The sequence below is a fragment of the Meriones unguiculatus genome, chromosome 3 (genome assembly GCF_030254825.1).
Source record: "Meriones unguiculatus strain TT.TT164.6M chromosome 3, Bangor_MerUng_6.1, whole genome shotgun sequence".
In the NCBI taxonomy this organism is placed as follows: domain Eukaryota; kingdom Metazoa; phylum Chordata; class Mammalia; order Rodentia; family Muridae; genus Meriones; species Meriones unguiculatus.
Window position 1 is genome coordinate 68,070,327 of NC_083351.1, and position 27,656 is coordinate 68,097,982.

The 27,656-nt window shown below is 39.0% G+C and overlaps 1 protein-coding gene across 2 annotated transcripts in view; it reads right to left on the minus strand.

The window, feature by feature from the left end:
* Positions 1–27,656, minus strand: part of LOC110553966 (probable maltase-glucoamylase 2) — a 91,502-nt gene that overhangs the window by 4,307 nt on the left and 59,539 nt on the right. For both annotated transcript variants that reach the window (XM_060380129.1, XM_060380130.1), the window contains 21 exons: positions 26,579–26,733; positions 25,579–25,747; positions 25,027–25,123; positions 24,518–24,630; positions 23,751–23,876; positions 22,159–22,287; positions 20,190–20,297; positions 18,640–18,702; positions 17,737–17,871; positions 16,023–16,107; positions 15,019–15,157; positions 8,849–8,982; positions 8,576–8,610; positions 8,358–8,474; positions 7,680–7,828; positions 7,491–7,575; positions 6,525–6,581; positions 6,015–6,139; positions 4,949–5,037; positions 2,266–2,315; positions 601–774 (listed from right to left, as the gene is read on the minus strand). In XM_060380129.1, coding sequence (XP_060236112.1) covers positions 601–774; positions 2,266–2,315; positions 4,949–5,037; positions 6,015–6,139; positions 6,525–6,581; positions 7,491–7,575; positions 7,680–7,828; positions 8,358–8,474; positions 8,576–8,610; positions 8,849–8,982; positions 15,019–15,157; positions 16,023–16,107; positions 17,737–17,871; positions 18,640–18,702; positions 20,190–20,297; positions 22,159–22,287; positions 23,751–23,876; positions 24,518–24,630; positions 25,027–25,123; positions 25,579–25,747; positions 26,579–26,733 — 2,334 coding nt within the window. The remainder of the gene's footprint in view (positions 1–600; positions 775–2,265; positions 2,316–4,948; positions 5,038–6,014; positions 6,140–6,524; positions 6,582–7,490; positions 7,576–7,679; positions 7,829–8,357; positions 8,475–8,575; positions 8,611–8,848; positions 8,983–15,018; positions 15,158–16,022; positions 16,108–17,736; positions 17,872–18,639; positions 18,703–20,189; positions 20,298–22,158; positions 22,288–23,750; positions 23,877–24,517; positions 24,631–25,026; positions 25,124–25,578; positions 25,748–26,578; positions 26,734–27,656) is intronic.

The following is a 27,656-nucleotide window of genomic DNA, read 5'->3' on the forward strand; positions in this document are numbered from 1 at the left end:
TGCATCCATTTATAGTCCATGGCCTAGCATTACTATTCAGATTCTACGTTACTATTGCCCAGTTTGCTCTTCTCTCAGCAACACATTGTTTTACTTGGTTCCAGGGCTGAGACAAAGCTGTCTGGTACTGATGGTACTCTCTTTTGTTACCAAATAAACACTTCTTATACAATGAGCAAAGCATACTCATGTAATAAAAGGAACAGTTAAGGGCCCACTGAAAGCTTAAAAAGAAACATTAATTTGCCCAGGGATTGGCACACTGCAGAATGAGAGAGAAATTTCACAAACATTCCTTAGCTTTAGCCTCTGAGCAAAAATGTTACTATGTTCTGTTAGGTAGCCTAGGAAACCAGTCTATTCAAACCTACTCCAATTAGTAAGTAAACACAACAGAAAGGATAAAATCAGGCTTCAGATCATCCAATGCCAGACCACAAAGGAAAGACCACCCATGTTTTAAGCTATACGACAGTCCCCTCAGATTTTCAGAAGCATGCTTCTGTAGATGTGAGACCCTTCTATTATTCAGCACATATATTAGAGACAATTTAATAAAATAATAAAATGAGTTCACAATAGTATTCCTTTCAGACATACCTGATTGTAGGGGTTTCTTGTGAAATTTTTCTGGATGAATTGCTGGTTGTTGTAGGTACAATTGACCTGTTTCACATAGGTAGAGTTTAAACCCCAGATTCTAATGTATCCAATTTTCAGTGCATTTGAGTCACTCAGATACTGATTATGTAGCACCTGGATTTTCAAGGTGTTCTATAAAGAATTCATAAGGAGAAGGCATATGTAATGCACAAGTTGTAAAACTATGTTTTACAATGCAGTGTGAAAAGATTTTTAATTAGTCTTCCGGTTCTGTTCTTTGTTTCCACTTTTTGTTAAATTTTTCATGAATACATAGTTCCCAAGGAGCAGCCATGATAAATTGATGATGCCTGCGATGGCTAATCTTGATTTTTTTTTTACTATATTTAGAATCATACTCAAGTAGCTGGGCACACCTGTGAAGGGTTTTCTTGATTGGATTATTTGAAGAGACAAAACCCACCATAATCTGGTCCATACCCTCTAGAAACAGCCCAGATGGAAGAAAGCCTTTTTCTTTTTTCCTGCTTGTCTTCACTCTGGCAAATTTTTCCATCCTGCTTATGAGGCATTCCTTTAACGGTATTAGAACCTACTGCTTTGAGATTCCAACATAGGCTGAAGACTAATTGAGATATCCAGACTCATAAATTGAAGAACCCCCAGATTCTTGGTTTTTCAGTCCAGGGACAGCCATTATTTTGCTAGGTATGTCATAGCCTGTAAGCCATTTTAATAAACTCCTTTATATGTGTGCTCTTGGTATATGTGTGTGTGTGTTCATTCTACCACTTACGTAACTCTGAAGAATCTTAATACAATCCTAAAGATATGTCCGTGAACCAAGAAAGGTTTTGTAAATTATTTTTGATGTAGTCTTACTAATTCTTTTTGTTGTTGTTTTGTTTTCAAGACATGGTAGCCTTGGCTGTCCTAGACTCACTTTGTAGACTAGGCTGGCCTCGAACTCATAGAGATTCGCCTGCCTCTGCCTCCCATAGTGCTGGGATTACAGGAGTATGCCACAGTGCCTGGCTTCTTACTAATTCTTATAATAAATTATCATCATTTCTCCTTTTCAGATGAGGAAATTAAGCCTTTAGGAAACGGAGTCATCCATTTTCACAGTTGAGTGACATAGGTGGGATGGAATGATGGTATGGTGGTATAATACAGGACCATAGGAAACTGTCACCGAATTAAGAAAGTTTGTAAAACAAACAAAATGTAGTAAATTGCCTAAACCATGATCAAGTATTTGAACATCAATCTGAGTTAAAATGAGATAAATTATGAGATGTTATGTAAGTAAAGCAAAATTAAAATCATTATATATATATACATATATATATATATATGTATATATATATCAGTTAGAAAACTTCGTATCCCTAGAAATAAGCTATATATTCAATGGTCAGTTTTTCTCCAGGTTAATATGAGTTCCAAACATTTTTTTTCAAATATTGATAGTATTCTGGATAAGTGTAAAATAAGAACTACTTTATTACTTATTTTATTGTCAGTTATATAAATTAGACAAACAAAGGCAAAAAGTCTTTCTTTTTAAGATATAAGACGTTATATTTACACATTTAGTGGAGGATATCTAATCTGTAGATAACTAGAAAAGCATTTATAAACACAATAGGTTAGTCTTACCTGTGCTGCTATAAAGGTAGTCAACAAATAGTTTCCTTTTTCATAAGTATCTGCAAACAAGAAGAAATGAATAAGCAGTCATCTGCTTCAATTGTAGCTGATAATCTCAGGTTGAGTCCAAAATATCTTAAATGGATTGCAGTGACTAAGGAGGTAGTCTTCATCTTCTTGAGAACCATTAAAGATAATAAGAAAGCACTTGCCTACCATTAGCTAGACCCTGGATTTGATCTCCAACACTACAGGGAGATGAATGGTTACCACTTTCCATTTCAGGTTATTATCTGGCATATGCTTTCATATACACTCCAGGACCACCTGCCTAGGGTTGATACCACCTACGATGGGCTGGGCCTTCTACATCAAACATTAATTAATAAGATGCACCACAAGCTTGCCCACAAGCCAATTTGTGGGGCATTTTCTCAAGTGAGGTTCCCTCTTCTAAAGTGACTGTAGCTTTTGTCAAGTTTACATAAACTAGCCAGCCCAACTATTTGATGGCAAAAAATAAAAGTACCAGGGATGAGAAATCTCCACTTCACTCCCTGATTAGCTTCCTTAGGTGTACAGATTTCAGTATGTTTGTCCTATATTACATGTCTAATATCCACTTATGAGTGAGTATATACCCTGTGTGTCTTTCTGCTTCTGAGATACCTCACTCAGGATGATCTTTTCCAGTTCCCACCATTTACCTGCAAATTTCATGATTTCCTTGCTTTTTTTTTTTTATCGCTGAGTAATATTCCATTGTGTAGATATACCACAATTTCTGTATCCATTCCTCAACTGAGGGGCATCTGGGCTGTTTCCAGCTTCTGGCTATTACAAATAAAGCTGCTACATACATGGTTGAGCAGATGGCCTCGTTGTATACTTTTGGGTGTATGCCTAGGAGTGGTATAGCTGGATCTTGAGGTAGCACTATTCCTAATTGTCTGAGAAAATGTCTGATTGATTTCCAAAGTGGTTGTATAAGTTTACATTCCCACCAGCAGTGGAGGAGGGTTCCCCTTTCTCCACATCCTCTCCAGCATGTGTTGTCACTTGAGTTATTCATCTTAGCCATTCTAATAGATGTAAGGTGAAATCCCACTTCAGTAGTCTATACCAGATTCTCCCAAAATAGACTTTTGCTGTTGTTCTTGGTTGCTTCTCAGAGATTGAAGGTAAATCCCTATTGCTGAAGATACCACATACTTTGGTCAAAGGACTCAGAAGATTTGAGCTGGGTCTAAATTGAAAGTCTCTTTCCTGTCATCTATCCTTCACAGTACCAGTAAGTACTAAGTAAACTGTCAAGGGATCAAACAATAAAAAAGTCTTATCTAGCTGTGGCACTTAGGAACTAGAAAAATGACCAGCATGGCAAGGTATCCCTGAAAGTACAGTAGTGGCATTCATATCTTGGTGGTAACCAGTAGCTGTCCAATTAGACTTCAGATCCACTCAATAGAATGGAAATCATACCTGGCACTAGAAACCTAGACAACTACTAGGGGATAATGAGGGGATGTATCTTAGAGGAGAACCTACTACCGTGGCTTTACCAGACCAGTGTGATTCCTAAATGCATTCTAAAACCTAGCCGTATACTTACAGCAAACAGAGAAAGAAAGAAGGGAAGAAAGAAAGAAAGAAAGAAAGAAAGAAAGAAAGAAAGAAAGAAAGAAAGAAGGAAGGAAGGAAGGAAGGAAGGAAGGAAGGAAGGAAGGAAAGAAGGAAATGACAAAACAAAACAATACCACCCCCACAAATGGTCATAATGCAGACATTCATGGGCAGCTCAACAGATACATCCACAATACAACTTCTCAGGGAACATCTGGAAGAGGGGGCAGAATAATTGTAGGAACCAGAAAGTTAAAAAAAAAAAAGCTGTGAGATGTTTCTCCTAGAAACAAAAAGGAGCTACAATCATGATACCTAAAAAATATCCACCATTAAAACTTTTGTGAGTATTTCATGTTTTAATGAGAATGAAGAAAACTAAAAGGAAAAGACTGTGTGTTTGTATGTGTGTGTGTGTGTGTGTGTGTGTGTGTAGAAAATAGGCTACAGTTTTAGAAAGTGTGGCATTTTGCAAGATCACACATTCTAGTACCAGATAATTGTAGTGAAAGTGAGAGCGAGTAAATATCAGCATGCCAGTATTCTTCAGAAATGCCTGAGCAAGAGGGTGCTCTGATGATAATGATGGGTGCCAGCTACCCGAAAACAGTAAGTGAAAATCTGGCTTAAAGACAGAAAGCATACCAAGTATTAAACAGCTTTCTGGGAATCCTTAACTCTCATTTTCTGTGTCAACAAGAGGCTCCTGAGTTTCCCTACTCGTGAGGAAAAAGACCTGAGTAGAGCTCTAGCCCCAGTGCATGAGGATGACCTCACCATCATTCTGATATCTGCGTTCACATTGTTTTATCAGAGTGAGAGAGCTCTGTGAGGATAGAGCAACCTTGAATCCATCGTGCCATGCTCTTGAACCTACAAGACTGGAGAATCAATAACCTCAGTAACTTGCAGGAGAATATATACAAGCAAGCAAACTTTCAGAAGCTTCCCTTACACCACTGACTTATAGGTAGTGGCTAACAGAGAGAGAGGTATGTGGTCTCACCAGCATATACTGAGCTTCTATGACACAGTTGCTGTGACTGATTTGCAGACTCCTCTTACTCACCAATACTTTGTCCATCATCCCAGAACAACTGACCTTCGGCTTTCCCATTATCATCCAAAGCAACAGTCAAGCCCATAAAATTTTGCCGACTATAAAAAAAAAAAAAAGAAGTCATCCTTTTTTACTTGGTAATAGGTTGTAAGAACAAAGAATATATGTTGACAACATTCTTTACCCAGAAACAACATTCAGTGTGTTATATATGTACATAAAATGACAAAAACAGAGCAGGGTAAAATATGAGATACAAGTCAATTGAACATTTAAAGTTTAATGAAACATTTGTCAACTTCAAGTTTCAAAACTCAAATGTGCACACCTTCTTCCAACACACCCACTGCAATAGTACAATAAAATGGCATGATATCAATTTCTTAGTGAGAAAGGAGCAGAAAAGAATAATTAAAAAACAACTGAAAACTCAACAGCTTTCAGGTGCCAGGGGATAAAACTGAACTATTTATGATGCCCTTCACAGCCTTCCATGAGCTAACTCAACTCTTAATTTTACCCACCCAACCTCTTTTTACCTTCACTTCTTTAACCCTCTCAGAATATCTCTCCCTGTCTTCACACAGACAAATCCTACTGATTATTCAAAAGCCATCTAAGGGCTTGGTTCAGGTAAAATCATGCTCTTCTGTGATGTGTGTGTGTGTGTGTGTGTGTGTGTGCGTGTGTGTAGAAATAGCTTCTTGAGTTCACCAAAGTAAGCCTGGAAATGGGACCTATATTACTATATAACCACTGCAAGTGAAGTTGCTCATTCATACTCCTTGTCAATAATTCGGGAAGGAGAACAGGTTTCTTCTAGCCTCAAGAAAATTTTTGCTCAGGAAAATTGTGCTCTTGACACAAGAGCACAGGTAAAAGATCTCCCAAGGACTGACTTCATGAACTTGCCTTCTAGATCCTATCAGAAGATTCCAACCAATGAAACTACTCAGCAAGTTGGTGTGTGTGTGTGTGTGTGTGTGTGTGTGTGTGTGTGTGTGTATGTATAGTTTGGTTATTTATCCGTACACCTTGCTAAAGGGCCAGGTCATCAAACACAGCTTCATCATACCTGTAGTGAGTGTTCATTGCAGGCTCTTGCCAAGGCAGGATGTAGCCTCCTCTGACATGAAGGTTGATGTGGTCCAAAGGAGCTGCCAGTGTTTTCCACTCACCTGAGGATTCATTGCCAAATCCCTAGAAGGAAACATATAGAAATGTTGATGGGTAAATCAATTAAATGACTTACATGTTTTACTAAAAATTCTTACTTACTAAGAGAGCATGTTGGAAGATCAGCAAAGTACTGAATCTATGGGGGATTTATTTTCATTTTTGCTTAAACCTTTGAAAACCTAGTGTTTTCTGTGTGTGTCTAGAAAAGGTACGGGATGGGTAATGAGATATAGATACTTAGGAGTTTCCTAAGCCTTTATGCAACTCCCCACATTGTACAGATCTAGCTAGGACTGGAAAGGTTGGAAATTGCTGCTTTCTGGTCTGTGATGTTAGGAGAAAGTTTTAGCCACCCCTCTAGCCTTCACAAAGCCAATTGGTTCTTCCTAAAAACATCCCAACTTACTGTGCTATGGTCATACCACCGGGCTCTGGGAAAATAAGCAGGGACCACATCTTTGTTCTGAAACAGAAAATCAGTATGTTATGATGAAAATCCTAACTGGAAAACAATATTGATCTTTTTATAGAATTAAGATTAAGATGAAATTTTATTTTCTCAAGAAGAAAAATCTTAATGACTATGCTTTGAAAATTCCTTTTCTTTTTAAAATTAATTTATTCATTTACTACAATTTATTTGCTTTATATCCCAGCTGTAGCCCCCTCCCTTGTCTCCTCCCAGCCCCACCCTCTTTCTCTCATCTCCTCCCATGCCCCTCTCTAAGTCCACTGATAGTGGGAGACCTCATCCCCTTCCATCTGACCCTAGCTTATCAGGTCTCATCAGGACTGGGTGCATTGTCTTCCTCTGTGACCTGGAAAGGCTGCACCCCCCAGGGGGAAGTACCCAAAGAGTCAGCCACTGAGTTCACGCCAGAGACAGCCCCTGCTCCCCTTATTAGGGAAACCCACTTGGAAAAAAAAAAAGAAAGAAAATTCCTCTTCAAATATACAGAAAAATGTTACAATTAAAGAAATTATAAAAGGATACTATATCACAAAATTCCAAAAAGAAAAATATAAATGTTGAAAACTTTTCATTAATAAATATCTTGAAGGTAGAGATCTCCTTTTGATGTTCTAGAAAGTTATTCGTCTGAAAATAACGAAGGAAGGAAGACAGGGAGATGTTTAGAGTGGTTTTTCCCTGGAGATGATAAGCTGCCTCAGTGGCGGAAGCATCAGCCAGCAGCCTGGAGGCCACATGGGAGAAGGAAAGACCTGACTCCTAGAAGGTATCTTCTAATATCTGTGCGTGTACACACACAAAGAGCAATAATTTCTTTTAATTTTAAATAAAATATTTTTTCCTGTGTCTGTCTTTGGATCACGTAATTAGAAAGTGTCTGGTCCATAAAGAGAAATGCACCCTTTCCAGAACTGGGCTGATCAGGATGGCTGGGCCCAACATGAACTGGTCGTCTATATCCCATGTTGTTTTGTCTTCGGTGAACCTGAAAAATCCAATATGAAAAAGAAAAAACCTCATTCCTGTGCATATCACCATCACAAAGCGATACTTACAAACCCACTGTTTGGGGAAAGAGGCATCACTCACTCATGAAGAAGCGGCCGTACGACAGTGCTACCCTCGGTGTGAGCTTTGTGCATCAGGGTATACAGATACGGCAGCAGGGAGTATCTGATCCTTAAAACTTTTCCTGAGTACTCCGCAAAGGTTGAATTCCAGGCCACAGGATCCTGTCTCTAAAAGGGTGAGTGAGCACGCAACAACAGGTAAACTTTTCTTCACTGCATCCAAAGGATCTCAAAAGCAGATGGCTGAACACATCCCCTCTGCCACTTATAAAACTAGTGTGGATGCTGTTCCTTTTTCTCACCAATTCTCAAGCCCCTTGCACAACCTAACTTAAGTTTCGTGTATACATACAGTCTTAGCAATAGACCCCTATGTTGTATTGATTTATCACACATGGTTTGAGTAAAACAACTCAATATTCTTTCAAGCAAGGGAAGGTGTTATATGGTAGTTCAATGTAGGAGCTAGAAAATAGCTTTTCTTGGCAGTAATGCTTCCAGGAAGAGAGGAAAATTGTACTACTAAGGGTTACTAACAACCTTGGAGTTCTGAACTTTGTGAATATTACAAAACATGCATGTCCTGATGGTCTTCATGACTTGTCAGGAAATAAGAATGATACACTTATAATTTTGAAATAAGCTGTGATTTGATATTTGTATAATACATCTGCAACAAAAATAATGGCTGCCTCACCCTAGTGCCAGCCGTGTTGTGGTTCCTGGAAAATGGATAAAATGCTCCCAGTTGCATCCAACGGATACACATCTCATATTCAGCATCTCCAAAGAACCCACAAATATCTGCTCCTGTCTGAGAAGAAGCAAAATCAGAGAATCAACTGGTTATTCTTTCAAGACAGACACACATACACTGAAATCTGGGTGAGGCATAACAGTTCCAATATAACTTACATAAGATATTCCAAAGAGACTGAACTCCATCATGCCTGCGATGAAATAAAATGGCCATGTTAAATGAAGGCAACCTTTGAGTAGGAGAATGTTCAACCCAATTCTTGCTTTACTTTGTTAACTGCCCTGGGCAATTCCTGATGAGCACACAACTGACAGACATTTAACTTTTATTGACTTTATTCCATATCTAAACACATACGGTATAACCAAATAGTACACACTATAGCTTCACTCCCACCCCCAGAAAAGGCCCCGGGAGCAATCACACACCAATGATGGATTTCCCCAGCTGGTCCCAGGCAGCTGTGTTGTCTCCTAGCCAGTGTCCTGCCCAGCGTCCAGAAGAGGGGAATGTGGAACGGGTGATGACGATGCCTCTCTCTCCTGTCACCTCCTGCACAGCTCTGGTTGGAGAAATAAAGAGGTGGATTTGAAGATGACAGCCATGGAATTTCACTACAGAGTGTGGCTCTGTACATGAGGCAGTAGAACAGTTACATAAGTGTCAGAGAACTTCTTTCAGGAAAGCATCCAGAAGTGATGATAGCAGTCAGAACTAACCTAACAGCATGGTGCAAAAGATACACCTGCACCTAAAGTGAGAATCTCATTCCTTTTTTTATTTTTATTAATTATAATTTATTCACTTTGTATAAGTAGCTCCCTCCCTTCTTCCCTCCCAATACCATCCTGCCTTCCCCTTCTCCACCCATGCCCCTCCCTAAGTCCACTGATAGGGGAGGTCTTCCTCCCCTTCCTTCTGATCCTAGTCTGTTAGGTCTCATCAGGAGTGGCTGCATTGTCTTTCCCTGTGGTCTGGTAAGGCTGCTCCCCCTCAGGGGCAGGTGATAAAATCAGTTCATGTCAGAGACAGTCCCTGTTCCCATTACTATGGAACCCACTTGGACACTAAATTGCCATGGGCTACATCCGTGCAGTGGTTCTAGGTTATCTCCATGCACGGTACTTGGTTGGAGCAAAAGGCCCAAATAACTGGTTATAAATGGAGGTCAGAGGTAGGGGTAGAGTGAATGGTAAAACTTGTATTGCTAGAACAAATCCTATACCCCAGGAACACATCAATCAATTCTACATCTGCCATTGCACAATGCCCATGAGGAAGAGATTTGTATACATATTTCCTTTTATATCCACATATACATATGTGGCTATATAAGGCAATTTGATGAAGATGTGAGTCAAAGTCAGCAAAGAGCAGTTCCAGTTCAAGTGCTGATGAAACGGTGAAAAGAAAGAAACACTTCTAAGTGCTGTCATTGGTGGATTCATGCTGCCATATTATGGCAATGAAAACCCAGGAGGTGCAGTGATACTGGCTAATTAGGAAGTGGCATTACATTACAACTGTGGTTTGCCAATCTAAAACCAAGGCCCAAGTTCTAAACCAGCACAACGAACAGAAAGGAAGGAAAGGAAAACAGTTTATAGAGAAACAAGCTTCCCTGAAAGACCATTTGAGCATCCTGGAGGGGGAAGAAGGAATTGGTGGGATCTGTGACAGATAGAGTCTCTCTAAGGAGAGAGAGGAAGCTGGCAAGAGGAAGGTTCAGTCAGAAACAAGGACTCCTGTCTTGTTGCTGCAGTCTGAGCACTGCAAGTGAGAGACCAAAAGATTAAAAATCAGCAGCTGTTATTAATATTTAAGGCCTGAACTAGCTAGGTGGAGAAGTCCAGGAATGCCCTGAGGGGAAGAACCACCTGACTGCATTCTTTCCCCACCCACTAGAGATACAGTTACTAGGAAACTGGCCCCATCCCCCTATGGAGGGATGCCAGATCATTAATGGTCTGGGGATCTTCCTATAGCCAGTCAATTCAAAATGTAGTATTTTGACCAATAGATGCTTGCCAGGCAGGAATCACCCCTGCCTTGGGCATGCTGGGAGGGACCAGAATCTTTAAATCACCCAACTAACCTGAGCATGGGGCTCTCGGCTCTCACCACTTAGGCGGTGGGGGGTGTGGGCCCAAGCTGCAGCTTGTAATGATTTATAATAAAAAGAACCTCATGTATTTACAGCGGAGTCTATTTATTCATGGTCTTTTGGGGTTCGTGAACTGGGCAGAACATAAGCCCCCTCTTAGCCCCTTCTCTTCTAAGAACACTCAGCTGTCACTTTGTGCACTTTTCCTGGATTGTTTCAGTTGGTCACATTTCCTTCTGGTTGTTTGGCTCTTCCAAACAGAGGAAGGGCTCCTCAACAAAAGGGTTTACTTCTCTTTTTTCCTCACATAGCCTGAGGTAAAGTTACACTAGAGTTACACTAGAGGATGTAAAACTCTTGTTTTCTTTTCTCAAAGGAAGAGATTTTTTTTTTTTTTAAGAACCAGCTTCAGCTTGGTCAGAGTGCAAGAAACATTAACAGCTAATCTTTCTAAAGAATGTGTGCTCCCCCCCACACACACCTAGTAAAACCTTTGTTTACACAAAGACCCCACTGTATTCTTGGAACTTAGGGACAGGGTAAAACACCTCTTCCCCTTTTCCTTCATTTCCTGTTGGCTATTCTTTTATAATTAGCCAATTATGAAAGACTATGAGTTTGTACCACAGCCAGTGAGAAAAGACACAGTCAACACCTGAGTTAAAATTGAAAAAAAAAAATGTTCTTCTCACCTGTCAGTTCCAAAGGAAACTTCAATTATTCAAATTCCAAAAGGCAGTCCAAATATCCACAAACTACCTATCTGAGAATTTCTGGCAGGTAGATAAAAGCCAGAATTTCTCAGGAACTTGTGAAACTAATTTCTTTCTACAAAAAGAAATCATTGCCTTGCCTCTGGCAAGAGGGACATATGGCTCTCCTATTAAGAAATATCTGTGGTGCCTATCAGCATTTCAAGATCCATGCTAACCCCCAGGCTCCCTTAGTCCCCACTCACAGATACTTGTTATATATTTTGAAGTCACCACACCAGTCTCCTGGCCCTTCCCTCTACAACAGCTGCCCATCCTTCTTATAACACAGCTGTTCTCACTCCTCTCTCTGTTGGCTCACATTCTCATCTCTTGCTTTTTACTCCATCTCTGTTATCTCCACTCTTCTCTCTTACCTTTCTAGCCCTGGTCATATCCAGTCTGCTTTTCTCTCTGCTCTGGATCTCTTACAGATATCCCTGGCTGTTATCTCTCATATTTATAATAATATTAAAAAAACAAAACAAAAAACTTTCTTTTAACTGTACTATGGAAAGGTCAGGTGGTCAGTTTATACACCAAGGCAGTGTGCTCCCTCCCCTGAGCACGTCCTCTAGATCAAAAGTAAAGTTGTGCTTTGACCAGACACTTCAGTTGGGAGTGGTGGCCTCTATCTTTGTGACCCCAAACGTGTACCTGACAAGAGTAAATAGAGCAGAGGAAATGAAGTGACATTATGAAAGAGCAAGAAAAAATAAAAGAAAGTGGAAAAGTTAAGGAGAATTTTGCTGGGAAGATCATGGTATCACTTAGTGTGCATCTCACCCGTGGATAGCTCACGACAAAGCACCTTAGATTCCTGTGAGCTCCGGAAATAGGAACAGAGGCAGAGGAGACAGAGACAACGAATAAAAGTAAGTGTAGGAAGAGAAAATACCAGCCTATCCTTAAAAAAAAAAAAAAAAAATTGAATACTGTGTTTGTTTGTTTGTTTGTTTATTTGTTTTGTGATTCTAGGAAGTGGAGGCTTAACGTTATCAACGCTGTGCTTAGAGCACAGGAGCGTTTTCTGCAAGAAAGAGATTCTTAATCACATTTTATTTATTTATTTATTATTTACTTATTTATTTGAGAATGTTTACAGAAAAGTTATCTTAGACCAAGGTCAGTAGGGTGATAAAGGGCATCTGTTAACTTTTTCTTAGCAAAAACCAAAAACCAAAAACCAACAAACTATACAGACAGAACATTGAAAGCAACCATTTCAGAACTCAGAAGCCTGCAGTCAAGAAATTGAAACCATCTTTTCCAAGAGAAACTGTTAAATCTTGAAATCTTGTCTAGGCAGTGTGTGTGGCTTTTAACACTCTCCCTTAAGTCTACTCGGACTACTAGCCCATGCCCCGGTAAACCAAAAGCCACTAGGCGAGAATAAGACCACTACTACAATTTTGAGCTAAATTTGGAGCGAGCTTTAAGGAAATACTGGCCAGGATAATGGACTCTAGCAGGTCCATTGCAGAAGCCCTCGGAAACGCCCATGAGCTACGCTGGTCAGCTGACTCAAAAGGCAAACCCACAAACTTATACTTCCGGCCTTCGACCAATCGGGACCAGCATGCATCCTGACATGTTCCCTGCCTCCCTATCTTCCACCTAAGTGAGAGCAAGCACATCCAGTGCAGTTGAGTCAACCAAACTTGTTCAGGAAAGTGAGACCACGTGGCTTGCAGCTTATATGGACGACAGCCTCCAGCATCTCAGGGATGCTCACAGGTAGGCTCACAGGTTGGTTCTCACACAGCTTCAGGGTAAACTAAGAAACCTTAACTCCCTTCTAGTTTTGTCAGAAGTATTTTCCCCAAATCACGTTAAACAGTCTATTCCAACTTTAGTTCTCCAGACAATGTCTAGTCTGATGGTGCCATGTCCATGTGGTTTGACTCAGACCTTAGATCAATCAAGAGAGAGAAAGATTTACCACCTCTAAAGAATTAGTTTCGGGAACTTCAGCACAGTTCTGGCAACATCCTGGGTGCTTAAGGCAGTGATTTCACTTGGGGGTAAAACATTTGGCTCATATTTTTAAAGTAATTCCTGGAGGATTAGAACCATAGAAAACGTTGTGAACGGAATGCATATTCCTGAGCATCTTACTGTGGCTCCAGTACATTGCCAGAGAAGAACCATGAAAGAAGGCCCAGCAACTGCTGCACTGGGCAAACAAAAGCCAGAGATGAAAGGTAAGTCTGTCATTTAGTCTCCTAAATTTGCATTTTTTTCACCTTGGCAAATGGTAAAAGATTTAGAAGCCAGGCATTCAACGTGACTGGAATAGGCTTAAGACAGTCAACCACCAGCCTTGAACTGACTTCTCTTAGAGTGTTTTCTTTTTTAAAAGCAGACAGTAGGAATTCTTTCTCCTTTTAAAATAATTTATTTAATTTTATTTCATTTGCGTTAGTGTGAAGGTGTCAGATCCCTTGGAATGGGCATTACAGACAGGTTGTGAGCTGCCATGGGGGTGCTGGGAATTGAACCCAGATGTTTTGGAAGAGCAGACAATGCTCTTAATCACTGAGCCACTCTTTCTCTGCCACTTTGAGATGTAAATCTTTTAAAAATTGGATTGTGTGGGATTTAGAATCAAGGCTCATTGATATGCAATCTTTAGGGAAGGTAGTGGCCCCACACCCTGAGGTTCTAAAGGTGAGTGGGAGCCAAAACTGCTACCTTGGTTCAAGTAGGGAAAACCAGCGCCCCTCTCAAAGACCAGAGGAAATACTTAACTTTTCCTTTAAGTAAGACCAATTAGCAAAGACAGATGACCTACATTCTCCAACCCCACTCTCAGAAACTCTCCAGACTTCTGTGTCTTGTTCAAAGTAGTGTTTGGTTTCTCTTCTATTGCAGTATCTTTGAATGTGGGTTTTCTGTTTTCAATTATGTTTGGTTAGTGAGTATTTATTGTAGAAATTGTCTGATCAGCAACTGGATTGAGTATATTAACCTTTGAGTGTCTAGGTGTCTCCAAAGAAAAGGGATTATGATGGGACAGAAAAAAGAAAGGGAGGGAAAGAGAGAGAAGGGGAGAGGAGGAGAGGGGAGGAAAACTGATGGCAGCGGAATCCAGAAAGGTTGCTGATCAAATAATAATAAAAATAACAGCAAACCCTATGGACAGTAGGAGAGCTATAATTTTTTTATTGGGAATGTTCAATTTTCAACAATAACAACAAAAAAATCACTCAAAAATAAAAATTTTAAAATGTAATATACACAAGAATAGAAAGTACTCAATAGGAAATGTTGTTAAAGAGCCTTGGGGCAAGGGGTTTAAGCAATATATTATAAATATGGTCAAAGAACTAGATGAAAGCATGTCTTACTAAAGAAAACTGTAATCTGTCATATTACTAAATGGATAATGAGGCGGGATAGAAAGATGGGGAAATTACAGGGACAGTGAAAGGGAAAGGTGCCTCACTTGGATAAGAGTCAAGATTTCCAGCCCAGTTAACAAAATTTGCCCTGAGGGTGGCCTATATATAGACAATATCCTTTTTATATAGTGGTATTTTAAATAAGAACATAAGATAACAGTGGGCCATGCTTAAGACCTAAGCACATATGACATCTGAACAGAAATTCATTGCTTTTCCAAATGTGAACCTGAAATAACTAGGAATCTCACAAACAAGACTGTAAACTAAGCTGAGAACATACCTTAATGCCCTGTGCCAGCCTTTATCTTTGCTAGCAGTAACAAAAGCACACTCACTCGTAGGTGGGTCTGGCCTGGGACCACCCGTACAGGCTGTGCACGTCATAGTGGCGCACCCGGGAGCCATCGGGAAGGATCTGCTCGCTCTCCATGCACAGCGTCTTGCTGCTCAGGCCCCTGTCCCTGGCTTCCACATCTGAAGGGGAAATAATTATTTCCAAGACATCTTGATTTATATGTTGGCATGTCTACTGTAACAGGTCTAATTACTTGAGTTTTTTACATAAAAAAGCAACATCCTGTGATTTCATAACTAATTAGGGCTAAGGAGAACATGCATGCAGGCTGGAAAAAGTATCCTCAAACTTAGGACCGCTTCTTCCACTAGATGGTAATGTTCTCAAGGCAATAAATAAACCTTGTTCAAATTCTGTATCAATGTTTCTAACTCTTTCTGGCTTCTCAGCATTTGACTGACAAATATTAACTTAAGGGAGGATGGATGGATAGCTGGAAAGATGGACAGGTGGATGAAGATGTGACTGATAATGTAGACATTAAGAACCCTGGATTCTGATTGCAAAGAGAGTGTTTTTAGGAACTTTATTCCTTGGGCTTCTTTGTGGTGAGAAGACTCAATATTCCAGGAGGTCTTTGACTACAGCCTCTTACTCCATTTTCTGATACATTTAGCATCAAGGAGTATCTTTCATGAAGTATCTGAACAAGAGTAGAATGTAGAAACTAGTTTTTCATTCTCTAATCAGAAAAACCTGTGTGCTGGGGTGGTGTATATGTGCATATACAGGGATGTATTTACAGATTTGGCAATAAATTCATAGTCACCGATACAATCAAATGTATTGCACAATTTCTTTTATAACACATCATGTTATTATTTCTGTACTTAATTACTAACTTACTAATTTGCATATATCCAAAGTTATTCTATTTGTGGATTTTACAGCATGTTGAGACTATGCTTGCCTCTCCCCTCGAAACATTTTGGCTTCATGTGAGAATAAAAGGAAAGAGAACCTTGAGCAAGAAAGGAATCATACATGGCATGTAGGGTGGTTTATTGAGAATTTCGTTGTGGCAGCCCCCAACAGCTCCATCCACGAAGTTTGAAGGTTCATTCATACCCTGAAGTAAGCAAAAAAAAAAAATTTGTCACATCAAGGGCAGCATGTTCTCTCTACATAGAACACTAACCTCAGACAAATGACTACACAACCTAGTCTTCTCTTTCCTCTTTAACCTTGACATGGATCAAATGGAATCTAAAAACCCACATCAGCTTAGTGGAGTGGAGAAGAATACTTTCCCGTTTACAGTTTTGAACTTATGAAGGTCGAGACATTGAGATAACATTGGATCCTGAACCTAATGAAATGTCTTAATCTATTCTCTCCCAAACAAACCTGTTTTTATTTTTTCTGTTCATGGATTATTTACTTTGTATCATAGCCAGTGGCCCTTATAATCTTCCTGTACTTTTTCTTATGTCTCTATCCTGGCTATGGTTCTGTTATTGGCGTAGGCTGGATAATACTCTGAGTTGTAATACTCAGAAGCAAGGCTGGAAATGAAACCTTACTCTGGGAAATGTATATCCCAATTGTAAGAAGTGGAGACCTGGGGGGAATGTTCATTGTCTGCCAGGAGAGTAAAAAATAAAACTGGTCTATCTTAAATAAGTTAGATTTAAATAATACAGGCAACAGCAAGCATTTTGGACTAACTATGCATTGTTTTGCGTTAACCCCCAAAACAATTTTCTTTCCATTAGAGCAGTTTACATTGTAATTCATAACACTAGCAAAATTACAGTTCTGAAGTAGCTATGAAAATAATTTTATGGTTGAGGGTCACCACAACATGAGAAACTATACTAATGGGTTGCAGGATTAGGAAGGTTGAGAACAACTATATTAGAGCAAACATCTCATAGAATTCAGAATCTCTTCTTCAGAGTTGCCTACATTTCTTCACTGTCTGTCTTATCTGTTTGGATTAATTTGTGTTCTTCCACAGATCTACAATATGCTGTCTGTCCTGAAGGTTCAATAGGCAGTGAGGTTACATAGCAGTCATGGGACTCAAATTTGTCTCTGTGTGAACTGTGAGCTTCGACTCTGGCCCAGGGTCCAGCAGCTCTTCAGAGGCGGCCTAGAATTTGCTTAGGGCTTCAGGGGGGCTAGATGTGAGGGGGGAAAGCATGACAGGAGTGAATGTGCTTCCCACCCCTAGAAATAAGCAAATGGAAGAGCTCTTAGAGACATCCAAAGATCATGCTCTGAAAAATTCTGTGTAACACATATAAGAATATACTTGTTAAGACATTCCCTGAGAGTAAATTGTACTAGTCCAATGGTGAATGTCTTTTGGTTTCCAAATTTATGCCTTGTCTGTTCCCATGTCTGCCTGGTTTTGCAGGATGCGCTTGCAGGCTTCACAGCTGGATTGGATTTGACAGCTGGGAAGCAAAACTAAGAGACTGACCAGTTGGAAATAGAGATGCCAGGATGTTCCTCCCTGTTGCCTGTGTATTGGCATTCCTGTTGCCCAGGTATTAGCATCTTGAGCAGCAGACACACCTCCTTATTGGATTCCTCTAAGACATGTCCCACAATAGTCTCTGCTATTCTGGTCCTTGAAACTAAATTATCTTCCTTTTAGTTATCCAGTCCTAGCTGCATATTCTGCTAGCTTATACACTGTCTCCCTGAGTTCTGACTGCTCGTGAGTTCAAAGAATTAAAGGTGCACTTACAATCCACAGCCCATCAAACTTCAAGCTCTTCTTTGGCTCTCGAGGATTTGCATAGAGCTCTTTTATCTCTTCCTTCCACCATGTAGCTGTGCTGGTACGCAGGAAATCAGGAAAAGCAACATAGGCTCTATATAGCTGGAAGAGCAACACATGCTTTCATGGGAAGGTTTCCCCTATCCAGGAAGGGGATTACTGAAGACATAAGGGAAAATGGTTAAGCATTTAGGCCTGTCCAAGCCTTGATCTAACCTTAGTTTTTCTGCCACTGTTGCTGCAGACTTTAGAATTGTCACAAAGGTGGAGGGAGACAGAAAAACCTCAAAACTCCTTTCACCCATAGGACTTGTTTTATGACTCAGCATTAAACATGGACAGTAGAAAACAAACAGTATCTAAATAAAATGCATGAAATTCTTGTAGGTTGGCCAATCTATGGAGCACCTGTCTGTCATCCCATGGAAAATGAGCTGCATGGTGACCAAGTGTGTAGGCTTGATGGGGCAGAAGGCATGACACCAAGGACTTTGCTCCTTCCAGCCTGCTGGTGCTGCCTTTGGCCCTGGAGGAATTCATCAAAAACCATCTGCTTGTGCTAGTTTCCTGCTTGGGAAAATATTCTAGACTTTGGTTCATTGTGTTTAGACAAAAACATATTTGAATTGCAAACTATTGAATGATTACATAAGGGATTTCATGGTAATTTTCTTTCTATATCCTTCTATTTTGGTTGCCTGTCACATTTCTCATTTGAGCATTTCTTTCTGCTAAAACTGACCACCAAGAAAGAAAACCTAAGTTAGAGCTACGTAGCCAGAAAGGGTAAGCTGCTTGTCTACTAAGAGACAACACAAGCATTCAGATGATTAGGGTAATATTTGAAAAAAAATCTCTGTTCAACTTTACCTTAACTTGAGTCTCATGGTCAAGAGTTTCATCCACATTTACATTGGGCAACTCTGGCCAAACCTAGGCAAATAAAAAAAAAAATGAAAACATTGAAAGTCACTGCACATAGACCGTGAGATGTTTCACATGTAAAGCTCTAATGAGAGGCAACTCTGCAAATGTCTCACTCTTTGTCATAGATAAACTGTAAATGCTGAAGGTATGGAATTCACCCAGATGACAATGCCCTGGGTTTCCTGAATTAGTCCATCACATTTTCGTATTTTAAATTTTGAACTCAAGAAACTAAGTTGTTTTTTTTTAATTTTATTTTTTTATAATATTAGTTACAGTTTGTTAACTTTGTATCCCTGCTGTATCCCGCTCCCTCATTCCCTCCCAGTCCCACCCTCCCTCACTCATCTCCTTTCTGCTCCTTTCCAAGTTGGTTTTAAGAGTATCTTCTGCACAATATTTCAAATAATTACTTGGTTTTGATCTATATTTTATTTTCACCTATAAAAACTTTTCTTTACAAATAAATGAGAAATATAATGCTAAAGAAATGACTGATTGACGGTCCATCTTGCTTGCTGACCAAGGACGGGTCCCTCCATAATTAGTACCGTATCACATACCCCTCCACACAAGCTTTTCAACCCTTCCAGCTTGTTCTCAATATTTTCAAGCAGCATTAATACTTGTTGAGTAGTATAGGTAGCATTAAGAATCTATTAAATATAGTATTAATCAATTTTATTTGTAATTAGCAGTACATTAACTACATACATTGATGAATCACCAAAGAACACTTACTGAGCACTTACTACATGCCTAGAACTCTTCTAGGATTTCAACAGGAAATAATGCTTTCTTCCTTAGCATTTTACAGAATTCTTACATAATTAGTATGCAGTCTTTCCTGAGGGCAATGACACAGAAACACTTCCTATAGCAGTTATTGAGGGCTTTACAAGAGGTCAGCTGTGACTACCCATATCTTGAAGTGTACATTCCAATGAGTTAGGTGAGAAGGTAGTATTCAAATGATAAAAGCACATGCCCAGGCCAAAGCCAGGAATGCAATAGACTTAAGAAGGGATTTAAGAACTACTACCATCTGGGGTCCTGGAGTTTGCCTAAGTTACCATTAATATCACATATGAGATGAGGAATTGAGATCACAGAAAGGGATCCAAAGCAACAAGCTAGAGAGTGATTTTTTTAAAAAATCCTAATTAATTATCATTGGTCAAAGGTGAATGTTTGTTTTTAATTTATATGGTAGAGACACAGCACTCAGCACCCTCACGGATTATTCATGTTTGTTTTAAAAACATTCGTATCAAAAATGGACAGTGTGGATATCAGAATCTTTATAAGCAATGACAGTATTCTATGTTTTAGAGAACTTGGCCTGTAACTTTGGGTCTAATATCTACTGTGCTAGGTAACATCAGAAAGATTCCTTCTTCTTTTGTAATGTACTCATTGTTCAGCATATATTTATAGAATTTGTAAAAACTTAGAGTGAGGTAGAGATTATAGGTATATTTCTCAGGTCTTACCTTGCCCCAGACAATGTCACTGGAGTTAGGCCATTTGATGAACACATTGTTTTTCTGTCCTCGAGTGAATGTGAGATAGTGTGTCTCATTTCCAGAAATGGCTGGGTCCTGTGGTGAGAGTTTTAAAATCACAAATATGAATGAAATATCTCTAAGAAAATACTACACCAAAAACTGACAGTAAAAAAATAATAATAATAATTAGTGACCCAAGAATAATAAGTAATATATTAAAAAAATAATTAGGTACCTTTACTGAGTATTCTACTAAAATCAGCATTACTACGGGTACCCAAAGGAAGATGAATACTTCTTTTTTAAAAAGATTTATTTATTATTTATACAGCATTCTGCCTGCACACCAGATCTCACTCTAGATGGTTATGAGCCACCATATGGTTGCTGGGATTTGAACTCAGAACCTCTGGAAGAACAGCCAGTGCTCTTGACCTCTGAGCCATCTCTCCAGCCCAGATGAATTCTTAAGAACAATCTCTTTCAAAGAGAATATAAATCTATGTCAATAAATTAAACTTTCTATACTATGGAAAGTACCTACCCAGAGATATAACTAATGAAATGGAGGAGAAGATTTGCAGAAACTGAGATACAACATGACGTGAGTGATTTTTTTTTCCAATCACAGATAAATCCATTTCAAAAGGAAGAGGTAGGGGAGAAACAAGAATTAAAAGAATATATTGATACTTAGCTATAGCTTTTATGTATGTATTTATCTAGGGGTAAGCTCGCTTAGTTAAGACATTGCCTTTAAGAGTTCAGGCCATGTACTACATTTCCATTGTCCAATAGCAAGACACATTAGAAAAGGAAAAAAATTCTCTTTCATGTCCCATAAAGTGGACATTCCCACCTATGGCCTCTCATAGTGACCCAGCTCATCACTATATTATGGTAGTTAATAATTGTCATGCAAAGCAAGGCTGTCGAAAATTACATTATTAATACTTATTTCTTGATTGTCTCACCCTGCTAGAACAAAAGCTTTCTTAAGAAAAGAACACTGTCTTACCTGCCAATCTACCCTTTCCCTACAACTCTACAGTAATCAACTTCAAATCAGTGTTCAACAGATATTTGAATCAACAAATGAACAAAAGCCATACTCTAATTTGGAAGCTAAACGGTTCACTTGAAGTTAATTAAGTAAGCTGGCATTTTGGATCTGTTTGTGAGTTTAATGAAACATCAATAAAGTCCCAGGGATTCAGTATTTGTGTGGTTGATACCAAAATAGATTTTGGGTGGGAGAGTCAAGGTTTTTGAGATTTTGTTTTAATCACAGCTTTTCTCTCTTCCCTTTCCTCACTCCAAACTCGGGGGATACATCTACGGAACACTCCCACACCCAAGGCTCAGGGAACATTGCAGAAGAGTGAGTAAAGAAATACTGTAAGAACTAGAGGACTTGGACCTTCACTGTTAACTCATGTCTCCCTGTAACATCAGAAACTGTGCCCATAAAATCTCAACAATATGACTTGAACTGAACAAGGAGGACACTAACAAACATGCCAAACTGAACAGGGAAAAAAGCCCAAGACGTTTTTGTTGTTGTTGTTTTGTTTTGTTTTTTACATCCCCTTCCTCTGTGAGAAGAGATGAGACTGAGACACAGCTGCACCTCTGAGACAGGCCAGAAGTCGTGTGGCATTCTCTTTGAGACATTCAGTGTTTCTTTCCACAGTTCTCACTTCAGCAAGAGAAAAATATCAGTAATATAGCATTCCAGCTATAAAAAAACAAAACATCATTTCACCTCTTTAAGGTTAATTTTCACTTTCCTTTCCTTCTTTATTTGCTTAAATTTTTTTTTAAATATATTTAAGGGTTCACAGAAAAATTTCAGAATGTACCAGAAGGTTTTTTGTAGCCTTTATCCACTTTCTGCCAGTGGTACTATTTTGGAACCATAAAGACGGGAACCAAACTATGTGATAGTACCTACCAGCCTGAGAATGAATCTTGTGCCATTTGTCTTCATTTGATTAATCAGGACACCGAGGTTTTGAAAGCTGGGGCTGAGGGTGAAGTCCAACTTCCGGTCCATGTAATCAATGTCTACATGCTGGACATCCTACAGGAAGCAACAACAAGATGCTCAGGGTCCTGCAACAGGTGCTCTGTAGACTCTATTCCTGCATCCTGACCCAGCCTGGGCTCCTTCTAAAAGCCATCTCCTAACATTCTCCTCTGCACAGACTTTTCAATTCCATATGCTGAAGTTGCTCACAGTTCGCGTGTCTACCTTCTTCATCAGCTTCTTTAACTACTGTTTCCTTTCTCCTTTCCCTTCCTCATTTACTCTCCTCCCAGGCCTTCAAATCTCACATCTGGTGAGCTGATTTAAATGTTCAAGGGTAGATAGTCAAACTCCTCTAAAAAGAGATTGTAGATGGGGTTGTCTTTTTGTTTGTTTCCACAGCAAATCTTACTGAATTTAGACACTACAAGGGTGTGCTATTTTATAGCTGCCTCCACACAGCCCCAAAGGAGGTTTCTGCACTTGAAACTCACTAACACTGGAGTATTAAACAATGGGTAAAGTATTCAATATTCAGATGAAAAAAGAAAGCAAGCTACTTTGTTTTTACTCCTAAAGTGATAATCACCTACATTTATTTTTTTATCAATCTACTAGGATCTATTAATTTCACTAATTAATATTTTAAATTTTAAACAAATTACAGCTCTAGGTGAAATGCATTCAGAGAAGCTCAGACTTATAGAAAAGCCATAACTAAGACAAGAATGAACTGGTTTACTAATAGCATTGGTTTACTAATAGCATGGTGTAAGTAAGTTAGATGTATGGCTTTTCATTCACCTTGCAATTATCTTGTATTTTTTTCATCTCTGTATAACAATTGTATCATAAAATGTGTCTAAAAAGAGAAAAGTGCAGCTTGTACGTATGTGTTCAATTAAATGAAAATAAGTTCACCTTATTTTCATTTCATAATCCTAATTTTCCTCCAAAATCTTAGCAGATGATCTAAAAGCCAAGAAAGGGTTCTAGAAAACTGGCAATTAAGCACTCCACATGTGTATTTTTGTTTGTTGATAGCATGTAACTGTATTTCTCAGGACTGACTGCAGAAGTCAATCCTGAGATTGCATATCAATATTACAGGATATGCGTGTACGTGTTTCGAAGACAGCAAAGTCTAGGTCTGCAACTTCTTCCCTTCATTCTCTCCTCACTCTGAAATGCCCATTTCTGAGTTAATAGAGTCATGGCCTGAATAATCCATAGCTACTGCAAAATATTTCCAATGGCAGACAATGAGTGTCAGTATCCTGCAACCATCCCAATGTCTGCTAAAAAATACATAACTCTTAGTTATAAACCTTGCAAATCAAAATATGCCATGAAAAAAGGTAGCATGCAATATGTTTAAAATGTAAAGCATTCTACAAAAGACTATCTCCACAGCTACTTTTCTTATACTAAAGTAACCACAGCTTTAGTTTATATGAACTTGTTTTCACTACACAATTAAGCTAAAAACCAGAAGCAGAGGGAGGAGAGGTTCATACATAGGGAATCTGGGCTGCCACCATTGCAGCATACAAACTGGCAATCTCAGCATCACTCTGGTATCCATAGCGACTTAGCTGGAAACCTAAGGCCCAATATGGAGTCATGGCTGGCCGACCAATCAACTGGAATAAAAATAAAATGCTAATTACTACAATGTCATTCTTACATGTTACATACCTTTACTTAATCACCATGGCACACCCCACAATTATTTTATAAAGTTTATATTTGTTTAAAATTTAGAATATTAATTAATGAAATTAATAGATCCTACTAGATTGATAAACTTGATCAATTCTACTGAGTTCTTCAAGATCTCACTCAATATAAATAAGGAAGTCAAACATAAAACAACCAGGGAGGTAAAAAACAGAAATGCTGTAGGTGAGGTTTCTTTGCATTGCTTGGTCATTACTCCAGAAACCTGAGACCTCCGTATTATTCTTTATTAGGGATTCTTAAATAGACTACTGAGCAAGTGCTCTGGAGACATGGGTTTTTAGTGTGATGTCAGTACCTCCTAACACCAAAGTCTGGTGTGTCACCTTGAGTAAACATATGAATGAGCTCTACAGCAACACTGTCAAATAGAAAATAAAAGACTCTTCCAACAATTGTTTTAGATTGCAAGAAGAATAACAATTTTCTCATGGGAGTACCCATGAGTACAATAGACAAAAGAGTCTTATCTCACTGTTGAGAACATGATATCAATATGTAACAAATATGTGATTGCTTATCAGTGAATAGGCAGGCTTCCAACCTGGGTATATTGCTGAGTTACAAGTTCAGGAGTTGGTCCCAGAACCAGGTAGAAGTCCAGAATCCCTCCCACGGTGCGGTATGTCAGGGCAGGGGTGGGCTGGAGTGACACATCTGTCAAGAGTAGAAAAAACTATGTTGGTAAGGAACTATAAATCACCCAGATAGAGAATCCCATTTTCACCCACACTTCTTTCTATCCACCTCCTCTCAATAGTTTTCTCTTAGGCAATGGGATTACGATGGATTCCACGTGCCTAAAATATAAAATACAATATCAAACAACTTATGTCACTCTGGAAAAAGAAGCTAAAGTCCATGGGTAGCCAAAATTTAACATTTACTGTGTGGTCTGGAGTATTTAATAAATCTTTAATTAATCAATGAATAAGTGAAAACAAGTGTATTTTCCTTGCCCTTGATTATCCTTATTTCTAGTAATATCCTCTCCTCCAATAGGGTGGTCACACTTGTCCAATGGTGGCATATGAGTGTGCATCTCTGTCTTACCCATGGCATTGCTGTTCAACAGGAGCACCCCATGGGCATTGCTATCATCTTCCAGTGCCATATAATAAGGGTGAACACCATAGGAATTCTTCTTGTACTGTAAGGAAGAACTATAGGGTAATTACAAATAGCAATCCCCCCCAAATTTGTATCCATATCACAAAACAAATAGTCATGTTCTTCAAAAAGCCTTGTCTGACCTTGTCTTCTGCCCCAGGCAGGCAAACATGTGTACTCTCCATATTCTGTGCCCCTTTTACTATTACACAAATTTATCTTATATTATATTATGTAATATAGTATCTCATTGCATTTTTAGCTGAGCACTTAATGTCACATTTTGGAAAATAAGTAAAACTGGTGTTCCACAGAAGTAGAAAAATTAAATGTTTTGCAAGCAAAAGAATATGACATCATGTGCTCTCTTGCATTTGAGAGCATAATTTATCAGTATAAGGAGAAGCTAACAAATATAAAATCATTTACAAATTTGAATAAAAAATTAAGTTTAGATGAAGAGAACATGATTGCTAATTTTATTCATGTCATTACCGATGGTGGCTCATCCCGAGCAAACATTCCCCATGTGTTCCAACTCATGTTTCTTCTGAAAGATGTATGCTCTGTTTCCCCAAAGCCATAGATGTATTGAGAGGGAAGGCGAGTTGAAATGGAAAGGAACATCTCACTGAAGGTGAAGCCAGGGAGTTGAGAATCCCAACTGCAATGCAAAAGCACACTTCCATGTTGCATGAGAGATCACAGGCCAGAGAAAACACAATACACATCTGAGTACCTAATTCACTTCCAGGCCTCTCCAATTATTGAACGTCTGGATCCAGGCTGAAATGCTGTGAAATGACCCAGGTCATAACCCATGGCTATACTTAAGTTCCAAGTTTGCATGCTTGCATTTCTATCCTGTGGTTTTGCAAGACTGAGAGTCCTTTGTTCCCCCCCATCCCCCCTAGGTCATGGGCTCATTAAGAAGAAAGAATATGTCTCATTCATAATTTTATTCCCAGTTCTTAGAGCCAGGGAACTTCCTCTCAGGCAAAATTCAGACCTTCAACAGTAAGATAAGACCTGAGAGATTGCATGATTGATGATTTTACAATTCTTGCTTACTTAATAACATGGAAAGACTTTGTCGAGGATAAGAAAAGGAGTAAAGACTCTTAAGAAGCCATTTCTCTCTCCCTATGAACCTCTGGTCCCTCTCTCCTGCCTACTCAGTTATCATTTCTTAATGATGCTTAATTGAAAACAAACACATGATTTATGAAATCTGTTGTGTTTACTAAATAGAGTTTTCTGTTCTCATTAACAATTACATTTTTTTGGAAATCAAATAACATATTTTGTTAAATCTTTCATTAATTTTTTTCTGAGTTAATGACTGATAAAAGAATAAGTTACTTAGAGAATCAGGAGAAACTGATATTCACTTTAACAAACATGCTCATAATTTATATGTTGTTTCAGAGGTAATTAGAATCATTGTAATTAGATCTACAGTCGCTTTAATTAGGAACAAATAAACAGAGCTTACATCACAGTACTGGAGCTTTTACGTCTAATTTGGAGTCCAAATGGGTTGGTCTTAACCATGACGTTATACAGGCAGTTCTCAGAGGAACCAAGTGGTGAAGGAGGGATGTTCAGAGGTATTGGGACCTCATACCTTTCGTTAATGGAACTGTAAATCTGGGAAGGAGAACAGGAAGTTTTAACAGGATCTTCTGGTGATGCTGATACAGATTGAGACCTCCCACTACAGAAGCTAGTAACACAGTTGGAAGTGAGTTAGAGTCTCTTCTATGTGTTTCCCACAAAGCAGACTCAACGGTTCTTGGGGAGATGGAATGGGGTTTTAATGAGATGTGTGATGTAGAATACTGATCATAACAGGGGGTTCAAAACTGTGGGAGATCTAAGTTCACATACTGATGAGCTGTCTACCTGTTTCTGAAAGCTTCTACTTCTGCATCTGTTAAGATAGGGATTTGCATTAACAGTCTGTTGTTTGTTTGCTTTGGCTGGTGCAGAAGTTTAGACCAGGCTGGCCCCCAATTCATAGAGCTCAACCTATCTCTGCCCCTTGGGTACTGACTTGGATTAAAGGCATGTACTACTATGCTTGACCATTAACAGTCTTTCAGGGACCTCATCTGTACAGAGCCTTAAATTAAAAACATCTGTGTTATTTCACTCAGAATGATTTTTTCTAGATCCCACCATTTGCCTGCAAATTTCATGATTTCCTTCTTTTTTGATTGCTGAGTAGTATTCCATTGTGTAAAAATACCACAATTTCTGTAGGAGAAAGACAAACATGGGATATACTCACTTATATAGACCTATAAGATATGATAAACATAATGAAATCTATACACCTAAAAAAGATAATCAAGAGAGCAGACATGGGGTAAGATGATCAATCCTCGTTTAGAAAGACAGATGGGATGTGCATTGAACATATGACAGGAGTCTACTGAGAGCATCTGAAAGACTCTAACTAGCAGTGTTTTCAAAGCAAAGACTCATGACAAAACCTTTGGCAGAGTACAGGGAATCATAAGAAAGAAGGGGAGTTAGTCTGATGGGGAAAGGATAGGAGCTCCATAAGG